Source organism: Pecten maximus, chromosome 7 (genome assembly GCF_902652985.1).
Source record: "Pecten maximus chromosome 7, xPecMax1.1, whole genome shotgun sequence".
Taxonomy (NCBI): domain Eukaryota; kingdom Metazoa; phylum Mollusca; class Bivalvia; order Pectinida; family Pectinidae; genus Pecten; species Pecten maximus.
In genome coordinates, this window is record NC_047021.1 from 35,084,183 (window position 1) to 35,103,957 (window position 19,775).

The 19,775-nt window shown below is 36.2% G+C and overlaps 2 protein-coding genes across 2 annotated transcripts; one reads left to right on the forward strand and one right to left on the reverse strand.

Annotated features, from left to right (window-relative positions):
• Positions 1–1,295: 1,295 nt before the first annotated feature.
• Positions 1,296–5,706, forward strand: LOC117330684. The gene is made up of 6 exons (XM_033889127.1): positions 1,296–1,426; positions 1,667–1,880; positions 2,661–2,785; positions 4,449–4,596; positions 5,100–5,258; positions 5,524–5,706. The coding sequence occupies exons 1-6, from the start codon at positions 1,369–1,371 to the stop codon at positions 5,567–5,569; spliced, it is 750 nt and encodes a 249-aa protein (XP_033745018.1). The 5' UTR covers positions 1,296–1,368; the 3' UTR covers positions 5,570–5,706.
• A 4,643-nt stretch (positions 5,707–10,349) lies between these two features.
• Positions 10,350–19,597, reverse strand: LOC117330687 (coiled-coil domain-containing protein 77-like). The gene is made up of 10 exons (XM_033889131.1): positions 19,441–19,597; positions 17,322–17,464; positions 16,827–16,948; positions 15,213–15,350; positions 14,130–14,295; positions 13,469–13,718; positions 12,626–12,848; positions 12,183–12,308; positions 11,382–11,534; positions 10,350–10,880 (listed from the first exon to the last, which is right to left on the reverse strand). Exons 1-10 carry the CDS (start codon positions 19,470–19,472, stop codon positions 10,710–10,712), a joined length of 1,524 nt encoding a protein of 507 aa, XP_033745022.1. The 5' UTR covers positions 19,473–19,597; the 3' UTR covers positions 10,350–10,709.
• Between the last annotated feature and the right edge of the window lie 178 nt (positions 19,598–19,775).

The following is a 19,775-nucleotide window of genomic DNA, read 5'->3' on the forward strand; positions in this document are numbered from 1 at the left end:
TGGAGTGATATGACCGATAAAGATGTAGTGAGGTTGTATATAGTTGGAGTGATATGGGCGATAAAGATGTAGTGGGGTTGTATATAGTTGGAGTGATATGGGCGATACAGATGTAGTGAGGTTGTGTATCGTTGGAGTGATATGGGCGATAAAGATGTAGTGAGGTTGTGTATAGTTGGAGTGATATGGGCGATACAGATGTAGTGAGGTTGTGTATAGTTGGAGTGATATGGGCGATACAGATGTAGTGAGGTTGTGTATAGTTGGTGTGATATGGGTGATAAAGATGTAGTGAGGTTGTGTATAGTTGGAGTGATATGGGTGATACAGATGTAGTGAGGTTGTATCTAGTTGGAGTGATATGGGCGATAAAGATGTAGTGAGGTTGTATATAGTTGGAGTGATATGGGTGATAAAGATGTAGTGAGGTTGTGTATAGTTGGAGTGATATGGGTGATACAGATGTAGTGAGGTTGTATCTAGTTGGTGTGATATGGCGATAAAGCTGTAGACAAGTTGGCCCTTGTTAATTAACTTACGATGATAACGTGTGGACGTAGCGTACCCAAAATGCTTGACGCAGAAAAGATACTGTGTAAAGAAAGCTTAATCAGCTCAATCATAAAGTAGCGGAAATGTTCATCGCTTATATTTAGAGAAGGATGTGAAATGATACTTTACTAATTTTTAAGTGGGATATTATCGATTTGGAATTGAAATACGGCAAATGTACATTTGTAAAGTGTCCTATTCTCGTGGTGGTGGTGGTGGTGGTGGGCAGGGTAGGGTTGGAAAATTCGTTTCTCCTCTTGATCCACAGAAGTAAACAAAAATGAACTAAACCACGTCATACAGTTGTTTCGTACTACTAACACCTTCCACTTTGTCGGAGTAAGCACTAATAATGCGTATGTTATAATTATCAAATTCAAAGTGGACTCAACACAAAGAACAGTTTATTTATATATTTCCTGGAGGGATGTAGGTCAAAATGTTATACAATTATGATTCGGAGAAAATGTCATGGATTTTACAGTTTAAGTGCAGGGTTCATTTGGTAATGTATTACATTATATAGGTTTGAAAAAATAAGTGAAGACATGAAACCAATTGTGTGGTGGAGTATAATGTTTTATGCATTATGTGTAATTTAAATGATATTTGTTATCTATCATTGGAAATGTGAATTATTTAATATAGGAATAATTTGGGAACAATTTCCAAGCAATTATCGATAATGATGATAGTTTAAAATGTCACCCCATCACATCGCCGAGGATACCACAAAAACGACCACCAGTCTGAGGGATTTCAACAGAGGCTGACGTGTCCGTCATAACCGGGAAAAATCAACAAGTCTACTTCAAGATGGAAAGGGCCAACATATTTTTCTTCGCCGTTATGCTGTTAGGATGTCATTCCAAAGGTAATACCTGTGATTTTTCAGTAGGATAGATGTGTTTACAATGTATATACATGTATATGTATTTTTCTAATTATTATAATAACGTTCGGAGATGTGGGGCAAATAAAATGTGTGATATGTTTTACATGAAACGTAAAAAAGATTAAATGTAAATTGAATTAATTGCAAAACGAATTTGGTTACATTTAGAACTTAATTAACGATGTTAACGATAATAACATTTTCTCTGCAACATTATAGTAATATTTGGTTCGAGTCCGAATGCAGATTCATTGGAAAAACTTGATGAGGCGACCAAAAATCTGAAAGACTTATTCCGACGGGATGAATACGATGATTCCGATATGTGTTTGACAGCGGTCTCTTGTATTGTTTCTTCTGATATGAGGTTGTATTCTGGCACCGTTTATGAGGGTATACAATTCAGCATGGGGAAATTCAGTCAGTTGTGCAGGTACGTCTTTATTATATACATGTATATATAAAGTAGGTATGTTGTTTTACTGAATGTATGTTTTATTATTTACAAAAAGTACATAAATTCTGTTTTATTAACTCCATTTCTTTATCTACTCCATATTATGAAATAAGTGTAATGGATTTCTTTGGTTGTTACCTAATCACTTCAATCAGGCTGACATAGCAAAGATTTAAAAAAAAAATCATACCGTACAGCGGGAAATTTCAGCGGGGCTTTGATTTGGCGATTTGGCGGGTCCGTATATAGATCGCCAAAATGAAGAAGAAAAAAAAATATATCAGCCCCTACGTCGATACAGAAGGAATAAGGGCTAATATTTTTTTCTACAAATACTAACCAGATGCAGACGGCTGTGCATATACTTCAAAATTGCCTATACCAGATATGGAATAATATGAACGTTTGCTAAACGAAACGATATGAAAAATTTTCAAACGACTTATGAAAATTTAAACAATCTTCTCATGTAAACAACATTGCTTATAATATGGTACACGTTTTCTTTGTGTGTATATTTGTTGTCCTCTAAGCTGTTTAAAGTGATACGATATTAAACTAAGGTTAGTCGCCTCAATACATGTATATTTATCATCACAATCGTTTAGCATATTAAGAGAGTTTCCCGCTTCGTTCTTCTGATTTAATTGCCTTTGCTCTCCCTTTGAGAGCATGACATTACTTGAATAAGTCGATGAAGCAGAAGATATCTTCCATGTTTACACGTGGTTATCATCCTGATTGTTTTGGATACAGGAGTGCCGAGGAGTACTTGACATGTTACGATCAAGCTGCCCAAGATTACATGTGTGGGTACCAATCAACCGCCTATGCAAATATGTCAAGATTAATGCATGAGCACTTCTGTGAAGATCCTTCGGGTAAGTTCCCATCTAACGGCGATTATCTTGTATCTTGCATTTTATTTGTAGGAGGCGAGTAAAAGTGCTAAAACAAAAAGGCCAGGTTGATCATGGTTTCCATAAAAGTTGTCTGGCTTTGAATTCGGTTGTCGCTCCTTGAATCTTCAAAAGAAATGAATCAGCTTATTAAGTCAGGTTTTTGTGCCACTAATCGAATGTAGATACGGCTGTTGGAATATATTTGTCTTGTGTCATTTCTTTCTATGTTTTCTGTACTTTTGTTTCCTCTGTGACTTTCTCGTATCCTGCCACGTAAGCGACGTATTCTTTGACATTCTTTATTCGAGTCGTACGTCAAGGAAAAATAGCATAATTTGAAAACTGAAAATTGTGTTGGGTACATGCCGCATGTGTAGCGCATGCGTGTCATAACAGTTGTTTATTTGACGTTTGTACGAAGTCAAGGGTGTATGGTTACGGCGTTATGAGCCGTTTGTATGGCTACGATGCGTTTATACTGAATCTGCTGTGTAGTGCGGAACTGTGGTTAAAGCTTAACGCGTTAAAACTAGTTTTAACGCGTTAAATGTTATGTTTAACGCGTTAAATGTGTTTAACGCGTTAAAGCTTCACGCGTTAAATGTATCTCGTTTTTGACATGAACGGCCTTTCATAGAATATGTACGTTTACACGATGTATAGATGGTATTCCAATAAAAGTTTCACTACCACGGGAATACACGTTCCAGATTTCAGATTTGTATTGATCACTCAAACACACACGTGTGTTAAAAGAGGTCAAACATAAACAGCAAATTGTATACATGACGGAACACAACAAATCTCATACACTCTTTATATTTTGTTCAAGCCTTTCAACAAACTTACTTACATTTGAGAGCACACGAACATTACATAGAGAAACTAAACCTTTCATTTTTGTCATATTAGGGTATGTACAATAATAATTTGGTATATAAATTTCTAATTTTGCATACTATTTCATGATTACAGATAAATAAATAATGATACTCATCACCAACACTATTGGAGCACAAAGGACAAATTCTATCATTACGATGTATACCAGCCCATCGTCCCGTTTCTACGGGCAAATGTAAATTTGATGTACGGAATTTTAGAATATTTTTTTCGTTCTCTTACATTCAATTTAGTAAAATAATCTTCAATTAGACTTAAACATGGAGTACATATGTCCTCTAGATGACACATCCACATCATTTAACCATTTCTGAATATATGGGTCCTGAAGTCTCTGCTTTAGAATAAGCTTTAAATTATCTTCAGTTAATGTACAAGTTTCCTGTAAACTCCATACAAAGTTCAAACCAGTATCAAAAAATAAAGTTTTCACATAATTTATCCATTTAAAACTCGTGTTTCCATTTTCATGTAAGTGGTACATTAATCTATAAATATTTCTAGACAACTTATTAGAAGAGATTAAATTATACCAGAACATAGCCAGAAGTGCGAGGAACTTCAGAAACGTCACACGCAAAATTACGCAACATCATTGCACCATACACCATGCATACGACTTATTACATCATAACCACATGAGTCTTTAGAAGTTCAAAATTAAGTTTATTTCTTCTGTTCAGGATGTTTTGATCAGAAATATATAATATAGTTCGCGTTATTTCAAATTATTTTTCAGCGCTGCAGTCAGTGGTGCAGTGTTTTAACATGCGATATATACAGACGATGGGGTTTGGGGAATTCAAGGAATATCTAGGCTGGGAGCATGCTTTTGGGTTCATAGGTAATAGGACCTCACCGGAAGAAAAATCAGAGAAAAAGTGCAGGTATGTTTACTTTATTAATTAATCAGTGCGGGTATGTTTACTTTATTAATTAATCAGTACAGGTATGTTTACTTTATCAATTAATCAGTACAGGTATGTTTACTTTATTAATTAATTAGGGCGGGTATGTTTACTTTATTAATTAATCAGTACATGTATGTTTACTTTATCAATTAATCAGTACAGGTATGTTTACTTTAGTAATTAATCAGTACAGGTATGTTTACTTTATTAATTAATCAGTGCAGGTATGTTTACTTTATTAATCAGAAATCAGAAATGTTTGCTTAAGCAGGATTGAATTATATATATATATATATGTAAAGAAAATAAAAACTCGACAAAGTCTTGAGCGTTTTCGTCGCACCTTGGCGATTCTGCAGACTAATATAGGCGATGAAAGCGCTTAAGACGTGCCGGTGAGTTTTTTTTTATCTTTATGTATAACTTCATCCGTAGGGATCATACTTAACAATTTATATCTATTATTAATTTCATTATAGGCTACAAGGGGAATATTTCTATGTGGTCATGGACCGCATTGGCAACAAATGCGGCTCAGACGTGTTCACGTTTTTCTGCGATATGTTCACGGAACCCTCGCTAGTTCAGTTGTTTGAAAACAGCCTTCGATTTGAAATCTGTCCAACCGAAACATACAGGTACGGTTGTCGATTTCATGAAACGAGAAACAGTCATCAAAGAACTAGTTGTTAATGAATGAATCTTTAAATATCCATATTACCGTTCTATTCTCCCTGTGAGTGAAAATACAAATTATTTCCCATTCATTCTCCTGTAGATTACTCGTGAAAATGGGGAAATAAAGATAATCTATCTAACCATGTATATAGGCTGTGTATTTGGTGCTAAGATGTTAAAACACAAAGTAACATTATCTTAATAAATGATAATTTCGTTTTTCAGTGTCTGCCGTTACAGCTACAGTTATAACTGGTCGCCATCGAAGTAGTAAATCAAAAGCATCTAAGTCGCCATTCTGACCTGTACAATCCCGCCGTGGACTGTCCAACTGTCATCAACAATGTAGAACAGGGATGCTATGGTGTTTTGTAACGTAACCTTAATAAACACTTACATTGCATCATACTTTTTTTTATTCGGTTTATTAGATATAGCAGGTACATATAGCACACACACCTGTATAATGTTAGAAGTCCCTGGGTACAATCGTTTATGTGTGGCCGATTTCAGCCATGTCGCATTGCGCCATGCGAAGAGCGCCAGTGCGCCATGCGAAGAGCGCTAGTGCGCCATACGACAAAATGAATGCTCTTCGCTTGGCGCACTGTCGCTCTTCGCATGGTGGGAGCGGGATTGCGACATGGCCGAAATCAACCACCATACATACATTATTTTCGACCATAGGAATTACAGGAGAATATGTAAGAACTATGAAAATATTTCATGTTTATGATAGATTTTGTGATGGTGGGATTATATTTTATTATTAATGCAAATCGTTTTATGGCCTGTCAACATTACATATATCTGGTTGCGCATCACGAAGTACTCTTGCAATTACAGTACATTATTTTCATTTTTCCTTATCTCCTTTTACCACATAAAAAAAAAACCAGACAAAGCGACTTGTTAATTTTCCTGCTTCGGCACATAAACCGCTCATTCAAAATACAAAGAATCTCCATTTACCTAAATTAAGTAACATCATTATCTTTTTTGTATAACTCATCTTCGACATTTCCACGGATAAGTGGTATTTAGTGATATCATTATGGAGCCGATATTAGCAAGAAATAATGGATTGAAATAATTGAACAACTTTACTCTCAAATACTTCAATTCATCAGCTTCGTTGCATCTATAAATAGTTTCAGAAATGCCTAAATTATACAATTCTGATGACCTCAATTTTAGGATAGTTAACTCGCCTGACTTTATCTCGTTGATGAATTCAAATAAGTTTACTACATTTTTCTCATCAAATCCATAAATTATGATTCTCATACAGAGAGATGAATCGGAGGGTTGGATACTACTGTTAATAACGAATGCCCGGTGTCATGCAGTCGTTATGGACAGGGGTCTTTGTATACAAATGGCCGCCATCCTAGGACAGATTTTATCATTTCCATTTCAGAAAATATTGTATATCCATTGCATAGGGGACTAATTATTGGATCGTTTTCCCTTCATTTAAACCACTTGTTTTCTTACTGATGTCTCCCTTAATTAACACTGCCTTACTATAGGTCTTTAGACAAGCCTTTGATGTTCCGAGTGAGGTCAACTAGTTAATATCCTCGGACGGCCTAATGCCAGTCGTTAATATAGTCCTCCTTGCCCAGGCCCCACACTGACGAAGGACAAACATTGAACCCGAGGAGACGACATGCCATTGTGCCTGCGGCTAGATATTTTTGCGAAATAGATTGCGAATTTCTGCGATAAGGATCAGATGTTGTTCCTATTTAGGTGGTATCCTAAACGGACCAAATGTGTTGAAAACATTTTAAATAAAAAGTTAACGTTATAACTAAATACAACCAAACAAACATATTCTGTCACTTATAATTACCGAAGCATCGTGTGTGACACACTTTCTGGACACTGATCATGCGCATCCTCGATACTCCAGGAACGGTCACATTGGCTTTCTTCAAGGCATCCTCGATACTCCAGGGACGGTCACATTGGCTTTCTTCATGGCATCCTCGATACTCCAGGGACGGTCACATTGGCTTTCTTCAAGGCATCCTCGATACTCCAGGGACGGTCACATTGGCTTTCTTCAAGGCATCCTCGATACTCCAGGGACGGTCACATTGGCTTTCTTCAAGGCATCCTCGATACTCCAGGGACGGTCACATTGGCTTTCTTCAAGGCATCCTCGATACTCCAGGGACGGTCACATTGGCTTTCTTCAAGGCATCCTCGATACTCCAGGGACGGTCACATTCGCTTTCTTCATGGCATCCTCGATACTCCAGGGACGGTCACATTGGCTTTCTTCAAGGCATCCTCGATACTCCAGGGACGGTCACATTGGCTTTCTTCAAGGCATCCTCGATACTCCAGGGACGGTCACATTGGCTTTCTTCAAGGCATCCTCGATACTCCAGGGACGGTCACATTGGCTTTCTTCAAGGCATCCTCGATACTCCAGGGACGGTCACATTGGCTTTCTTCAAGGCATCCTCGATACTTCAGGGGTTACGATCATATTTTATCTCTTTATTTTAAACGTGTGACCATTTTATTTCACATACCGTCATTGAAGTCAGTTATACATTGTAATTCGATGTGTTCTAATGGTCTAAATCTTGAGAAGAAGCACCGGAGTATTAAGACATACGCTATCCTACTGAAGTTCGGCGACAATGTTATTTTTCTGCATTCACGTCGGCAAAAAAAACAAGAGGCCCAGAGGGCCTGTATCGTTCACCTGGATTGCATGAGATATGAAACAAGAATGATGATTAAGTATATTTGTCACTGGTATTGCTATGTCAATATATCATATGCATTTTATATGGGTACGTTAAGTTTTTATGCCAAAAAATGCTTTAATCCATGCTTTAAAATTGACTTTTGGCACAACCCCATAGGGATAATACCACACAAATTAAACTAATTGACCCCTTTTGACCCCGCCCTCTGCACCCCTCACCATTTGTACAATTTTGAATCCCCACCCAATAGTGATGCTACCAGGCAAATATGAGCAATATCCATTGCTCGGTTTCAGAGAAGTCGTTTATATCAATATAGCCCACTTGACCACATTTGGCCCCGCCCCTCAGGCCCCAGGGAGGTCAGCCCCACTATTTGTACAATTTTTAATCCCAACCACAAAGGGATGCTCACAGTCAAATATGATTAATATTTATTGCTTGGTTTCAGTGGAGAAGTTGTTCATATCAATTTAGCCAAATTGACCCCTCTTGGTCCCGCCCCTCAGGCCCCCTGGGGGTCAGCCTCACCATTTGTACAATTTTGAATCCCCACCCAATAGCGATGCTACCAGGCAAATTCTGATGTGTGGTTATGAAGAAGAAGTCAATTGTTGACGGACGGACGGACGACGGACGCAACGGTATGGCATAAGCTCACCTTGGTCCTTCGGACCAGGTGAGCTAATAAATAAATAAATAAAAAAAATATGAAATTGACATTTCTGAGAAAACTGGTCAACGCAGTAGCTAATCAGAACGTTGTACACATTCGACAATTCCTTTCCCCACAGAAACAAGTTTCCCATTTTGACCCTAGGCTTACCAGCTTTTCAATTTTCAAAAGCTTCTTCCACATTTCGGTTGAAATTTAAGAAATTGGGAAACATAAACTTCTATTTCATAATCCGTCCGTTTATTTTGTGCTTTTTGCGCCATCTGCCCATCAAATTCGATTTCAATGAAATTGGTAGAAATATGTCCAGAAAAGCAGAACTCCACTTTGATCCCTCCCTCGGTTCCAAAGAAGATGGACGCATTTGCATGTATATCTTTTGATCCAAGATGCTACTCCTATAAATTGGACCATAATCAAATACTTACCCCTTATTGAATACTTAATCCACATAATCTAAAGATCATAAGAGTGATAATGGTACTTAGCAAGGCCCAAATATAATCAATATTCCTCACATGAAATTTACAAAGGTAAGCATTACAGAATTTAAGCAATGTTCCTAAGGAAACTAAGATTTTCCTCTTAATCTAGTTAGTGTTTCATATGGGATTTATTTCTTTAAAAATTGATGAAATTGGGATCAGGAAAGTACTTGCAGAACAAATAACATTTAACACAAAATTAAAATAAGATTTACATTTTATTTTGTCATAGTAGTAGTTATTTCCAGAATCTCTACATATATATATATATAATTTCAATAAATACATTATCAAGTGCACATTTCTATGTTACAAATAACTTACATACATGCACCAATATCTACATTGTGCACTAATTGTGTTGATGCATGCTTAAAAAAATATCAGTCTATAATGTACAAAAATGCTGCTAGAACGGACGTACAATCACTTCTCACAGAGACTTGCATTAGAGACAGACAGGATCACAGTCTATATCCAACAAAATATAGTTTTCATTGTTACATCATTGTGTGTTTTAGTATTGTGACTGGCTGACACAATTAAACAGATATAATGTGAGGATGCACACCATATTTGATCTTATGACGACCATCGCTTATAATCTCCCTTTCATTCACCATAATATGGCCATTTTCAGAGAAATCCACAACTGCAAATGACTTGCATATAACGGTAGAATATGGCCGTCGTTGTTGAGGGCTATTTCAAGTAAAATACCTAGGTCCTCAATGGAAGGACTCCTGGTTTGTCAAACAGGTGTGCTAAAAAGTAATTAAATTCATAAAAATACCATGTTGTAGGACACGTTTTTCTCTGGCAACAACCTTTTCTTTAGTTTGGGATTCTTCCCTTAGGATATCAGTTTTACTGAAATAGTCCTCAATCAAAAACCAGTTTGTAAATATCTCTGAAAAATACATAATATTTCAGAGATAAGAAACTGATTGCGTCCTATCTGTGGTGATTTCACACAGAAAGTCACAAATGATTGGCAATGAAATGAATCATGATTTGTGTTTCTCTTACACACCCAACTTGAGAGTAATCATACAACATTGTACAGGAAGGGAGGTAACTGTATCTTCATTTCAACAAATGTACAACTTTATATAACTGGCCTAATTATTTGTGTGGACAAACCAATTCAATTTTTTTAGATGTTACATTTCAGGAATAAGTCTAAACAGACTTGCAGATGTTAATACAGGCCTTGAAAATATTCCTCAATAAAAATAAAATAACATAAAATCACCATGTCCATCATCATTTCATACATGAACTCTGATCCAACTGTTTGGACAGTAATAAAAAAAAATGGCCAAGGCCAATAACCATTTTTATTTTGCAAGCCACAAACTATGAAAGTCAACCTGAAATGAATACACACATTTTCTTTCTCAATGACTTTCACTGCAATCATTCATTTTCAAAGATACCAAATGCACACGCCCCACTTGCACACTCCTCACTCAAACATCGTACAATAAATTCTCTCACAACCTCACATCAAATAAATCACAGGTGCTTTAAGTTGTTTTCCATGCCGTACATTTTGGCTTTGAGATTTTTCAGTTCTCCCATAAGTTTCTTTGAACGTCCAGCAGTAGCATGAACATTTCTCAAGACCTGCATATCAATGTCATCTGGGCGCTTCATGTCCATATCCTCCGCAAAGCCCATTGTCACCTAAAGTGTAAGCATTATTTACATGTTAATACAAGTTCATCAGAAAATAATCTAGTTAAAACATTCATGTATATACTGAATACAGCAAAAAATGTCTTCAAATGATTCTGTTCTTCACTATTTACATTGATCAAATAAAATTACTTAATCAGAACCTCTTAAATGAATAAATTGAACCTTAGCTGTTCACACAATTGGCAACAAGTCAATGTACCATTTTAAAAGAACATCAAGACATCAATGGACTTACAGAAACCATTTTGAGGGTTTAATGAGATACAACAGCCTTCTAACTATAGGGCATTAACTCGTTAACCCAATAATTTAGCAATTTTGAGACAAATAAACCAAATGTTTCAGGATATGGTTTGGACGCACAGTTATATGCATTGAGATGAGTACCGTGCCCTCTAGCACAGTGTGGTAGCAGGGATAGAGGCACAAATTAGAAATGAATTTATTATAAATATGCTGTTGACATATGCAAACCTCCAAACTCACTTTATATAGTTGTCGTTCTACATCCTTTAACCTAGATCGAAGATTTTTGATGTCATTTTTGAAACCCTCTACTTCCAGATTCCTCCTGCGCTCAAGGTCCTGATATCGCTGGTTCATCAGGGCCAGTCGTTTGGTCATCTTGTCACTACGGCCCTGTCATGACAAATGAAAGAAATGATGTTTTTATCCAATATCTTAGATAGCATTCCTGACAATAGGAAGTTATCTTTTTTATTTCTTAAATTTAGGAAGGTGTATCCACAATTTCCCTGTTGCCGAGTTTTTCTCCCTAATCTCGCCCTCCTCCTTGGGTTATAAAAAGAGGAAGGGGGGGGGGGGGGGGGGGGGGGGGGGGGGGGGGGGGGGGGGGGGTTCTCTGTAATAACAATTGAATGATGTCACAGCAACAATACAATGATATGATGTAGACAATTTGATCAAGTCACATCAATGTTGTGCTGTATTGATATTACATCAATATTGTCTATGCAAAAGAGCAAGCCAGGCAAGAGAAAAAATAATCATTTACTGCCTTCAGAGCAAGAAGCCCTCCAAGAAGTAGGTTTTTTTAAGCTACTAAACAACCTTGGCAAGTCTCATGTTTGTGAACTTCAGAAACCCCTCTTCCTTCATATTTTGACCCCAGGTGAAAGATTCTATTAATTATAGATATAAAACATTGGCTCTTGGCTCGCTAATTCAGTATGTATGAAACTAAAAAAATTCTCTAGTTTGTTTCCAAATGGTGCCCATACAACTAACGTTACTCTGAAGAGACAATAAAACTATGTGATGAAATACCTTGAAGACCTCCCTAGTGACATCTCCTTCCTCACGTATCCTTGACAACTCGTCTTCCAGCTGTATCACCTGTTCCCGATACATTTCTGCCAGCTTCTGTGACTGTTGTAGTTGATACTCAAGGGCCTAGAAAGATTAATACCAATGTTAAATTTACATAAGCTATAAAATCTGATTTTTGAAATTTTCAAATAAAACATTGCATGAAGTTTTATAATTTTTATTTCCCTTATTATACTTGTCAGAATAGAGAACCATATTAACTAGAAAATGTCCTCAGGACATAAATGCCCCTGCTGCCACTAAACACCTTATAACACACTTTGGTCAGGATTGCATCAGCAGTTCCTGAGATTAGCTTGTGATATTACAACGGGATAGGACGGATATGGGTAACACTATATTCCACCCCCCTACCATTACCTATAATACCTAGTACCTACCTTAACTTCTTCTGCATGATGAGCTCTGCCTTCATATGTACCACCTTCTGTCACATTTAAAATAGATTCCTTAGATATATTGAGCTGCTGCTTGAAGCCATCCATCTCCCTGAGTAAACGGTCTTTCTCCGCCATCCACTGTCTCTCGTGAGACCTGCCCTGGTATCTCAGCTCAAGGAAGTCCTTTGTGCTCTCATATAACAGATCTTGTGTTTTATGAAGTCTGCAAATAAAAAGTGAACTTTTCTTAATTTACACTTGTGAAAAAAGCTACATCAACTTATGATAAACCACTCTTTTTGGCCCTGGTGAATGCGGGAGATGGAGTACCCAGAGAAAACACATATGATCAGGCAAGTATCCGTAAACCTTTACACATCTGATAGGGGAATCAACCCCGGCCGAATAGGTGAAAGATGAGTTCGTTAACGCTGAACTTGATTTGTAATAAATTCAAAGAAAAGTCAGGAAGAGGTTTGCAAAAAACATTTGGCCATATGATAACATTTTGTGTATTGATTATCATTAGTAGTCTTTACAAATGGATAAAAACTATTCAATATTATAAATTACTTTCTAACTCAATCACCATTTAAAACTAAGAATGTGAAATTCTTTTGTAAAAAGTTTGAACACCATTATGAAAACCTTTCTTTATCATTAATCTTACAGGACTATACTTTTTTTTATAAGTTATTTGACAGGACAATAATACTACAAAATAGGCCCACTACAATTTACAATTAAGAATACTTCCTATATTTTTTGCTTAAATGTAAGAAAATCTTCGTAAAATTGTCCCCCTTGTAAGACCCCTGAAATTGACTAGCTTTGTAGACATACTTCTCTGTGAGTGTGTGGATCTTGGCTTCATCTCTCTGTTGCCTTGTGGCCATTTCCTCTTCCTTGACTTTGCGGTCCTCAGCCAGTGCCTCAGTCTGCTCCTTGGCCAGTTTGGTCTGCTCCTGGAGCTGAGCTTGTAGAGCCTCGACTTGGAGGGCCAGTACCTCATTGTCGTGCTTGTATTTCTCCTCAGGGTTCGGTGACATAGACTGTCTTCTCTCTGATAGAGGGAGCTGCTTCTTTTTGAGACCTTTTCAAAATGGTTAATAGAATTTATGTAATCCAACATACATGCAGTTATTTTGGGACTCAGATATTTGTGTCCTAGACTAGTGCTTTTGCTGTGAGACTCACATTTTGAGTACATATTATAATATCTTTTAGTGATAGGACTCATCAAAAATTTTGGAAATGGTGTTCTGGACTTGCCTGAAAAAAATCACTGTTAAAAGTATAAAAGTAATATAAACCTTTAGAAAATAGTATTTTAATTTCCTCTTGGGTACAAATGGTGAATTTTGAAACAATAATTCCTTTGTGATAAACCTATATCGCTGTTAAAGATAGAATGGCCAAATTGATACTGCTGGCATCACTAAATCATATTTCGTCTGAAATGTCTATGGATTCCCAGATTTTGTCAAAACCCTGTTAAAGCTACCTCTGTTCTGTCTCGACTCAGCAGCACTCTGTGGGCGGTTCTTGGTCTTTTGTTCCACAATGGCTTTGGCTGGAGGTTCCTTGAGGAAGTATGTAATCTCGCTCTCAGTTGTGCCACTCAGACTCAGGAGCTGCTGGATTTTCTTCTTGTCTTCCAGCTCTCGTATCTGTTATAACATAAGTAAAGAATGTCGATGTATTTGTTATTGAAGAAAAAGCAGACAAAGTCTAGTGTAAGGGGCCCACAAGGCCTGCATTACTCACCAGGATGTATCTCAATCATGGCAAAACATTCACATTTATAGTAATATTACAAATGTAGCATTTCATGATTCCAAAAATAATCATAGCAAAACCAGTTCAAAAACACTATACTTTTCATTCATATTAACTATTAAAGGGCAGACTTTCTGTTATACAGCACTGAGTCCTGAACATCCAATTATGCTCCAGACCAAATTTTGACAAAACCCCTTTATCTTCAGCAGAAGGATTTAAAATTTTACAGCTATTTCCCCTGAGTGATCTTCATCCTCTGCTCTTTGGAGCATGGGGATGGGGAACTCGACTAGTAGCAATTTAAATGAAAAGTTAAACAGATAGAAGGATGATGGATATTACACCACAGAATACTAGGCAATCCAAAACTTTATTTAGAAACCCAATAAGCGATATAAAATCCCACTTACTCACTGTCCAGAAAAGCTGTAAAATATACAATTTAATAATCAATTACTCATTTATATATCTATCATAACCACAATTCTAATGAGATTTCAGTTTAGGAAAAGTGCTATAGTAATCTGCTAATAAACCCATGACTTATGGAAACAAGCACTAATTAATGGTCCTGCAATAAGCCAAGCCCCTTCTGTTGGTCAAAGTTACAGGATATATACAGTACGTTTTCCTACTACCCGCCATGAGCACGTGCTCTTAACTCTATTTTCATGAACTTGTGTGATAGAGTTAGTTTATTTGTAGACATATCAGAAAGGCTCCAATATAGTTTTAATATAACAAAGTACATTGTACTATGTTCCTTGGCGATTGTTGAAATCTTAATAGTAGGTACTCAATAAACCTTTAATCTGTCGTTTTCTGAGTACAACCGTAGCACATGTTCCCTCTCTTGGAATAGGTAAATCTGCATATCACTTAGGGCCTTCTGTAACTCAACAATCTCCTCCTCTCTCTGTCGTAGCTCCCACTGCAACTTATGCTGTGACCAAAGAAAACATAATAATAAAAGTATCAAATCTAATACATGGAAAATCAATCATGAAAGTCCAATTACAGATCATGCCTTAATCCTGTTTACAAAAAAAAAAAAAAAAAAAAAAAAAAATCACCGACTCTTATGACTCTTAAGGTCTTTCATGGGTAACGAGCAAAAATATGGACAAGCACAACTTCATTGCTGCAATTACTAGTATACATTGGGGCATTAATACAGAAATTTTGAAGACTTTTTACCGAGCAGTTCTCAAATTATGTTACTATAAACATGTGAACACACTACAGCTCAAACACAGCAAAGGTTTTTCAAGAATTCTGGGAATATTTCTTCTTATTTTTGCTAACTTGATCAATAATTAATGTTAAAAAATGCTTAACATCACGGAAGAGACAGATAATAAAACTTATGTATATCAAAGGAAGTTTTATTGTTATATTTTACATTTTTCATATTACTTCTGCTCCGAAATCAAATTTCGATCATTCACTATTTATTTTTGAACAGTTTATCGATGTGTAAAATATGAGGGGCACTCATATTTGTCTTATTGGATTTTTTGCTATAAGCATAGTACTCATTTTAAACAAAAAAAAAATTTTTACCGTTTATTTTTCCTTCTATAGGTTATAACTTACCCCTACCCCCTTAAAATCAAAAATACGGCAAAAGTCCATTTTTCAATATTTCTCTAAAATAATAAATCTATAATAGAATTATTGCATGGAATTATCAAACAGGTTGATATTTATGAAAAATACAAAAAAATAAAGAATGTGTGTATATTTGTAAGGAAAAAACATGGCAAAAATTTGATTATTTGGCCAAAATAGTGCGGCAACAATTTTTCAATATTTCCGCAATCCGCGTTTTGGCATTTGACGTACATGTACAAATACCCGCCTAACCCTTTCTTCTTTTCCCCTAAAACATTGTTTGAAGTCAGCGGTATTGGCCCTAGTCTGCAATGTTGACATGATTTTAGATTGTCAATCAATACTTGGAACTCTGATCTTCGCGCCAACTGGTACTGCTCACGTTGTTTTTCTGTAACTTTTCGCCGGAAAGTGGGCAATTTTGGCTACTACATGAATCACCTAGACAAATATGTCCACTTTCATAATCATGGTCCACGATTACATTGTTCTTTTTCTTTCTGCTGCGTTTCGGTTTGGCTGATACAAAGCGACCGCATCCGTCTCGACGGTACGCCATCTTTGATTTACTTTCGATTACGGGAGAGTTCCACAAAGAACGACAACTCAAACGGGGATTCCCCCAAATCAGAACAGTGACGGAAATATCCGATCAGTTACGATTTCGTTACCCATGAAAGACCTTAAGCCTGAATTTTGCATTCCAATGAAAGTCCTGTTATGGATGTATACAATTTTCAGAATTCATATGTATACAATTCTATACAGGAAATGCTGAGAAATTTTATCTTACTATATCACTTACCTGTTCCTCATAGGTGATTTTGTATTCTTCTAATTTGCTGACCATTAAGTCATGTTCTTCATCATATTCTGCAATCTTTTTTCGGTAATATTCCAGCAGTTCTCTTGAAGGGCGAAGTTGACCTGTTATATATAGCAAACAGTAATTACAATTCCTGTATAATATCTTTTATACAGATTACACTACAGGAATAGTTTTTTAATGATTCAAAAATATAAATCAATTAGACTATGTCAGACACAATAAAATCTTTTTAAACCTGTCTACATTAATCATTTCCACGGTAAAAAGTGAAATCCTACTTCATTAGTAATTTATCCACAATGAATATCATACTGTCATAAGTAACTTGACTATTACTAACTGTGACTAAATCCATTACCCATCTGCTATGAATAATGATATTGACTAAAGAGGTAAGCCCTTGTAAATTTCTAATTGATTCTGCGGAACTAAAACTGATAATAGCTGCTGTACTAAGTAAATCAAACCAACCAAGCCTTTCGTTGATGGTAGGTAAATCTGGACTGCCGTTCTCAACAGGATAGCTCTCATCCTGGTCCGCCACAGAGAAATCCATAGCTGTAGAATTGTTAAAAGATCTAGACACCTTTGGAGAACCTCTTTCTTTCCCTCCACTGAAACATGAACAGGTACATGTATAGAAATCAGCTCCATGGGGTCGAACGATTTACCCAAAAACACCCAAAAACTACCCCAAAACTACCCAAACACACCAAAAAGCATCTCACAACATCAACACATTACATGGAAACACTGTTAGAAATTAATATGTATATATTAACACATCAAATACAGCTATTGATAGCTTCTTTCGTTGACTTATCAGCGTAGAAGAACGTGGAAAGAACTATACGTATCCAGTTGATATCATGTTTATTCAGTACATAGTATGCCACAACAATTATGACATAGGTGAATTGCCAATGAAGTGGCACAAATATATATAGTTACTCATAATTATTTTAGTATGTAGATATCGGTCAAGATCACAATACAGAGTTATCTCCCTCGCCGTCAAAACCCTACTCGCCGGCAAGTCAACAAAAGAAGGTAACTGTATTCGATATGTTAATAGACTATATACATATCATTTTCTAATGACGTTTTCATGTAATGTGTTGATGTTGTGAGATGTTTTTGAGTAGTTTCTGGGTGTTTTTGGGTAAATCGTTCTGCCGGTTCAACGCTTTCATTATAACACAGGGATTTGTCACAACTTCCTAGCCCATGTGAAGTTCACTATATTGTCTTGTGTACATGTACATACATGACTTTATATTATATCATTTAGGAATTTGTGTCAGGTTCCTGTGTTTCATTATCTAACAAAGCTAGTTCCATGGTGAACATAACCTCGGTTCTTTCACAGTTGAGAGAATTGATATTGGGGTGTGCTGTCATTTAGTGTCAACAGACTTTGATCATGAACACTTTGTCACAAATTTGATACTGATGGACAAGCTGGGACAATGTTGCTGTGACTGTGACATAGTTACTTTGCTGCATACTCGAAAGATAGAAAGCCATAACGTTTTATGAAGTGTAGTAGGAAGAAGTAATGAAAAATACCATGACCATGCTGGACAAACGCCGACAGTAATTTATAATCAATGTTACAAGATAACACATATGGATTGAACAGGATATGTAGCTAGCTACTGGTATTCATAGCTGCAATGAAAATTTAAAAAATCTATTCAATTCATATATTTACATAACCTTGATTTAAAAAATTTATATCGAGAAAAGGAGAAATTTTATTAAAAAGAAAAATTTGTCATGTATACGACGAAATGCCAAATTATTAGAACAGCCGGGAGAGCCCGCCTATGCACCACGCCATTGTTTTAATGTTGTTCCGCATTTTCCGGTCTTTTTTGTTTAATTTAGACGGGTTGTTAAAAGAACGAATGAGAACAGGTGTAGCATGGCCAACCGCACACAAAGAAATCATAACACCATTAGATCTAAATAATATATATCTCAATATTTTTAACACTTATCTCGTACCAACGTTATCGATCCAAGGGAAGCTACTCTTCCTGTCTTACTGTCGATGGCGTATTAATATAACCCGATTAATCAGGTGATTTGCACGAGAGACAATGTTTTCATACGGTTTTCATAGTGTATTCATGGTCATATGTTTGTTGTTTTCACTTGGTATGTTCATATCAGCAAACCACATTAGGAATTTAAATATAAACTTATGACGGGCGCCGTTGTGTAGGACAAATTGTCACCAACATATATGTTCATTTACATTGACTTTGTAAATATTGCCTGTATTGTATGTAGTGATAGACTGAGGAAATTGGAAACGGCACGACACATAAGTATTTGTATCCAGTGACATTCAATCAGAAGACTTACTGTACACACTCAGTGACACTGGAAATATATTGTATGAAGCAAGTTTCAACTCGTTATTTCAGTGTGCGTTATCAAAACACATCGATATAAATTATGCTACGTATGAATCAAAATAAATAAGAAGACATATACAATTATGTACTTGAAATACATATCACAATATGTCTTAAGCCTTCCAAGAACCAGTAACATGCGCTTAAACTCCAGTTTTGTTTACCCTTTACTTCTTTTCCCAACAGCAGACGCCATTTTGAAATTTCCGCTGACATTCAGTCCGACGCAAATAAATATTTACTTGTGTTCTTGTAAAATAATATCAAATCTATTTTATGGCATATAATTTAAATATTCATATACATCTGCCGTATCACATCGAAAACAAATTAAAAATGTTGTATTTTTTGTTGAGCGTATTCAGTCCGAGACAACCAGAAGTTCCAATGACCAATCCATGACCTTGTATGGATAAATTCATCCGCAAATATTTGAGGTCATTTGAGTTTAACACAAACAGAATTAAATGCACACAATATAGTCACCATATTATGTATT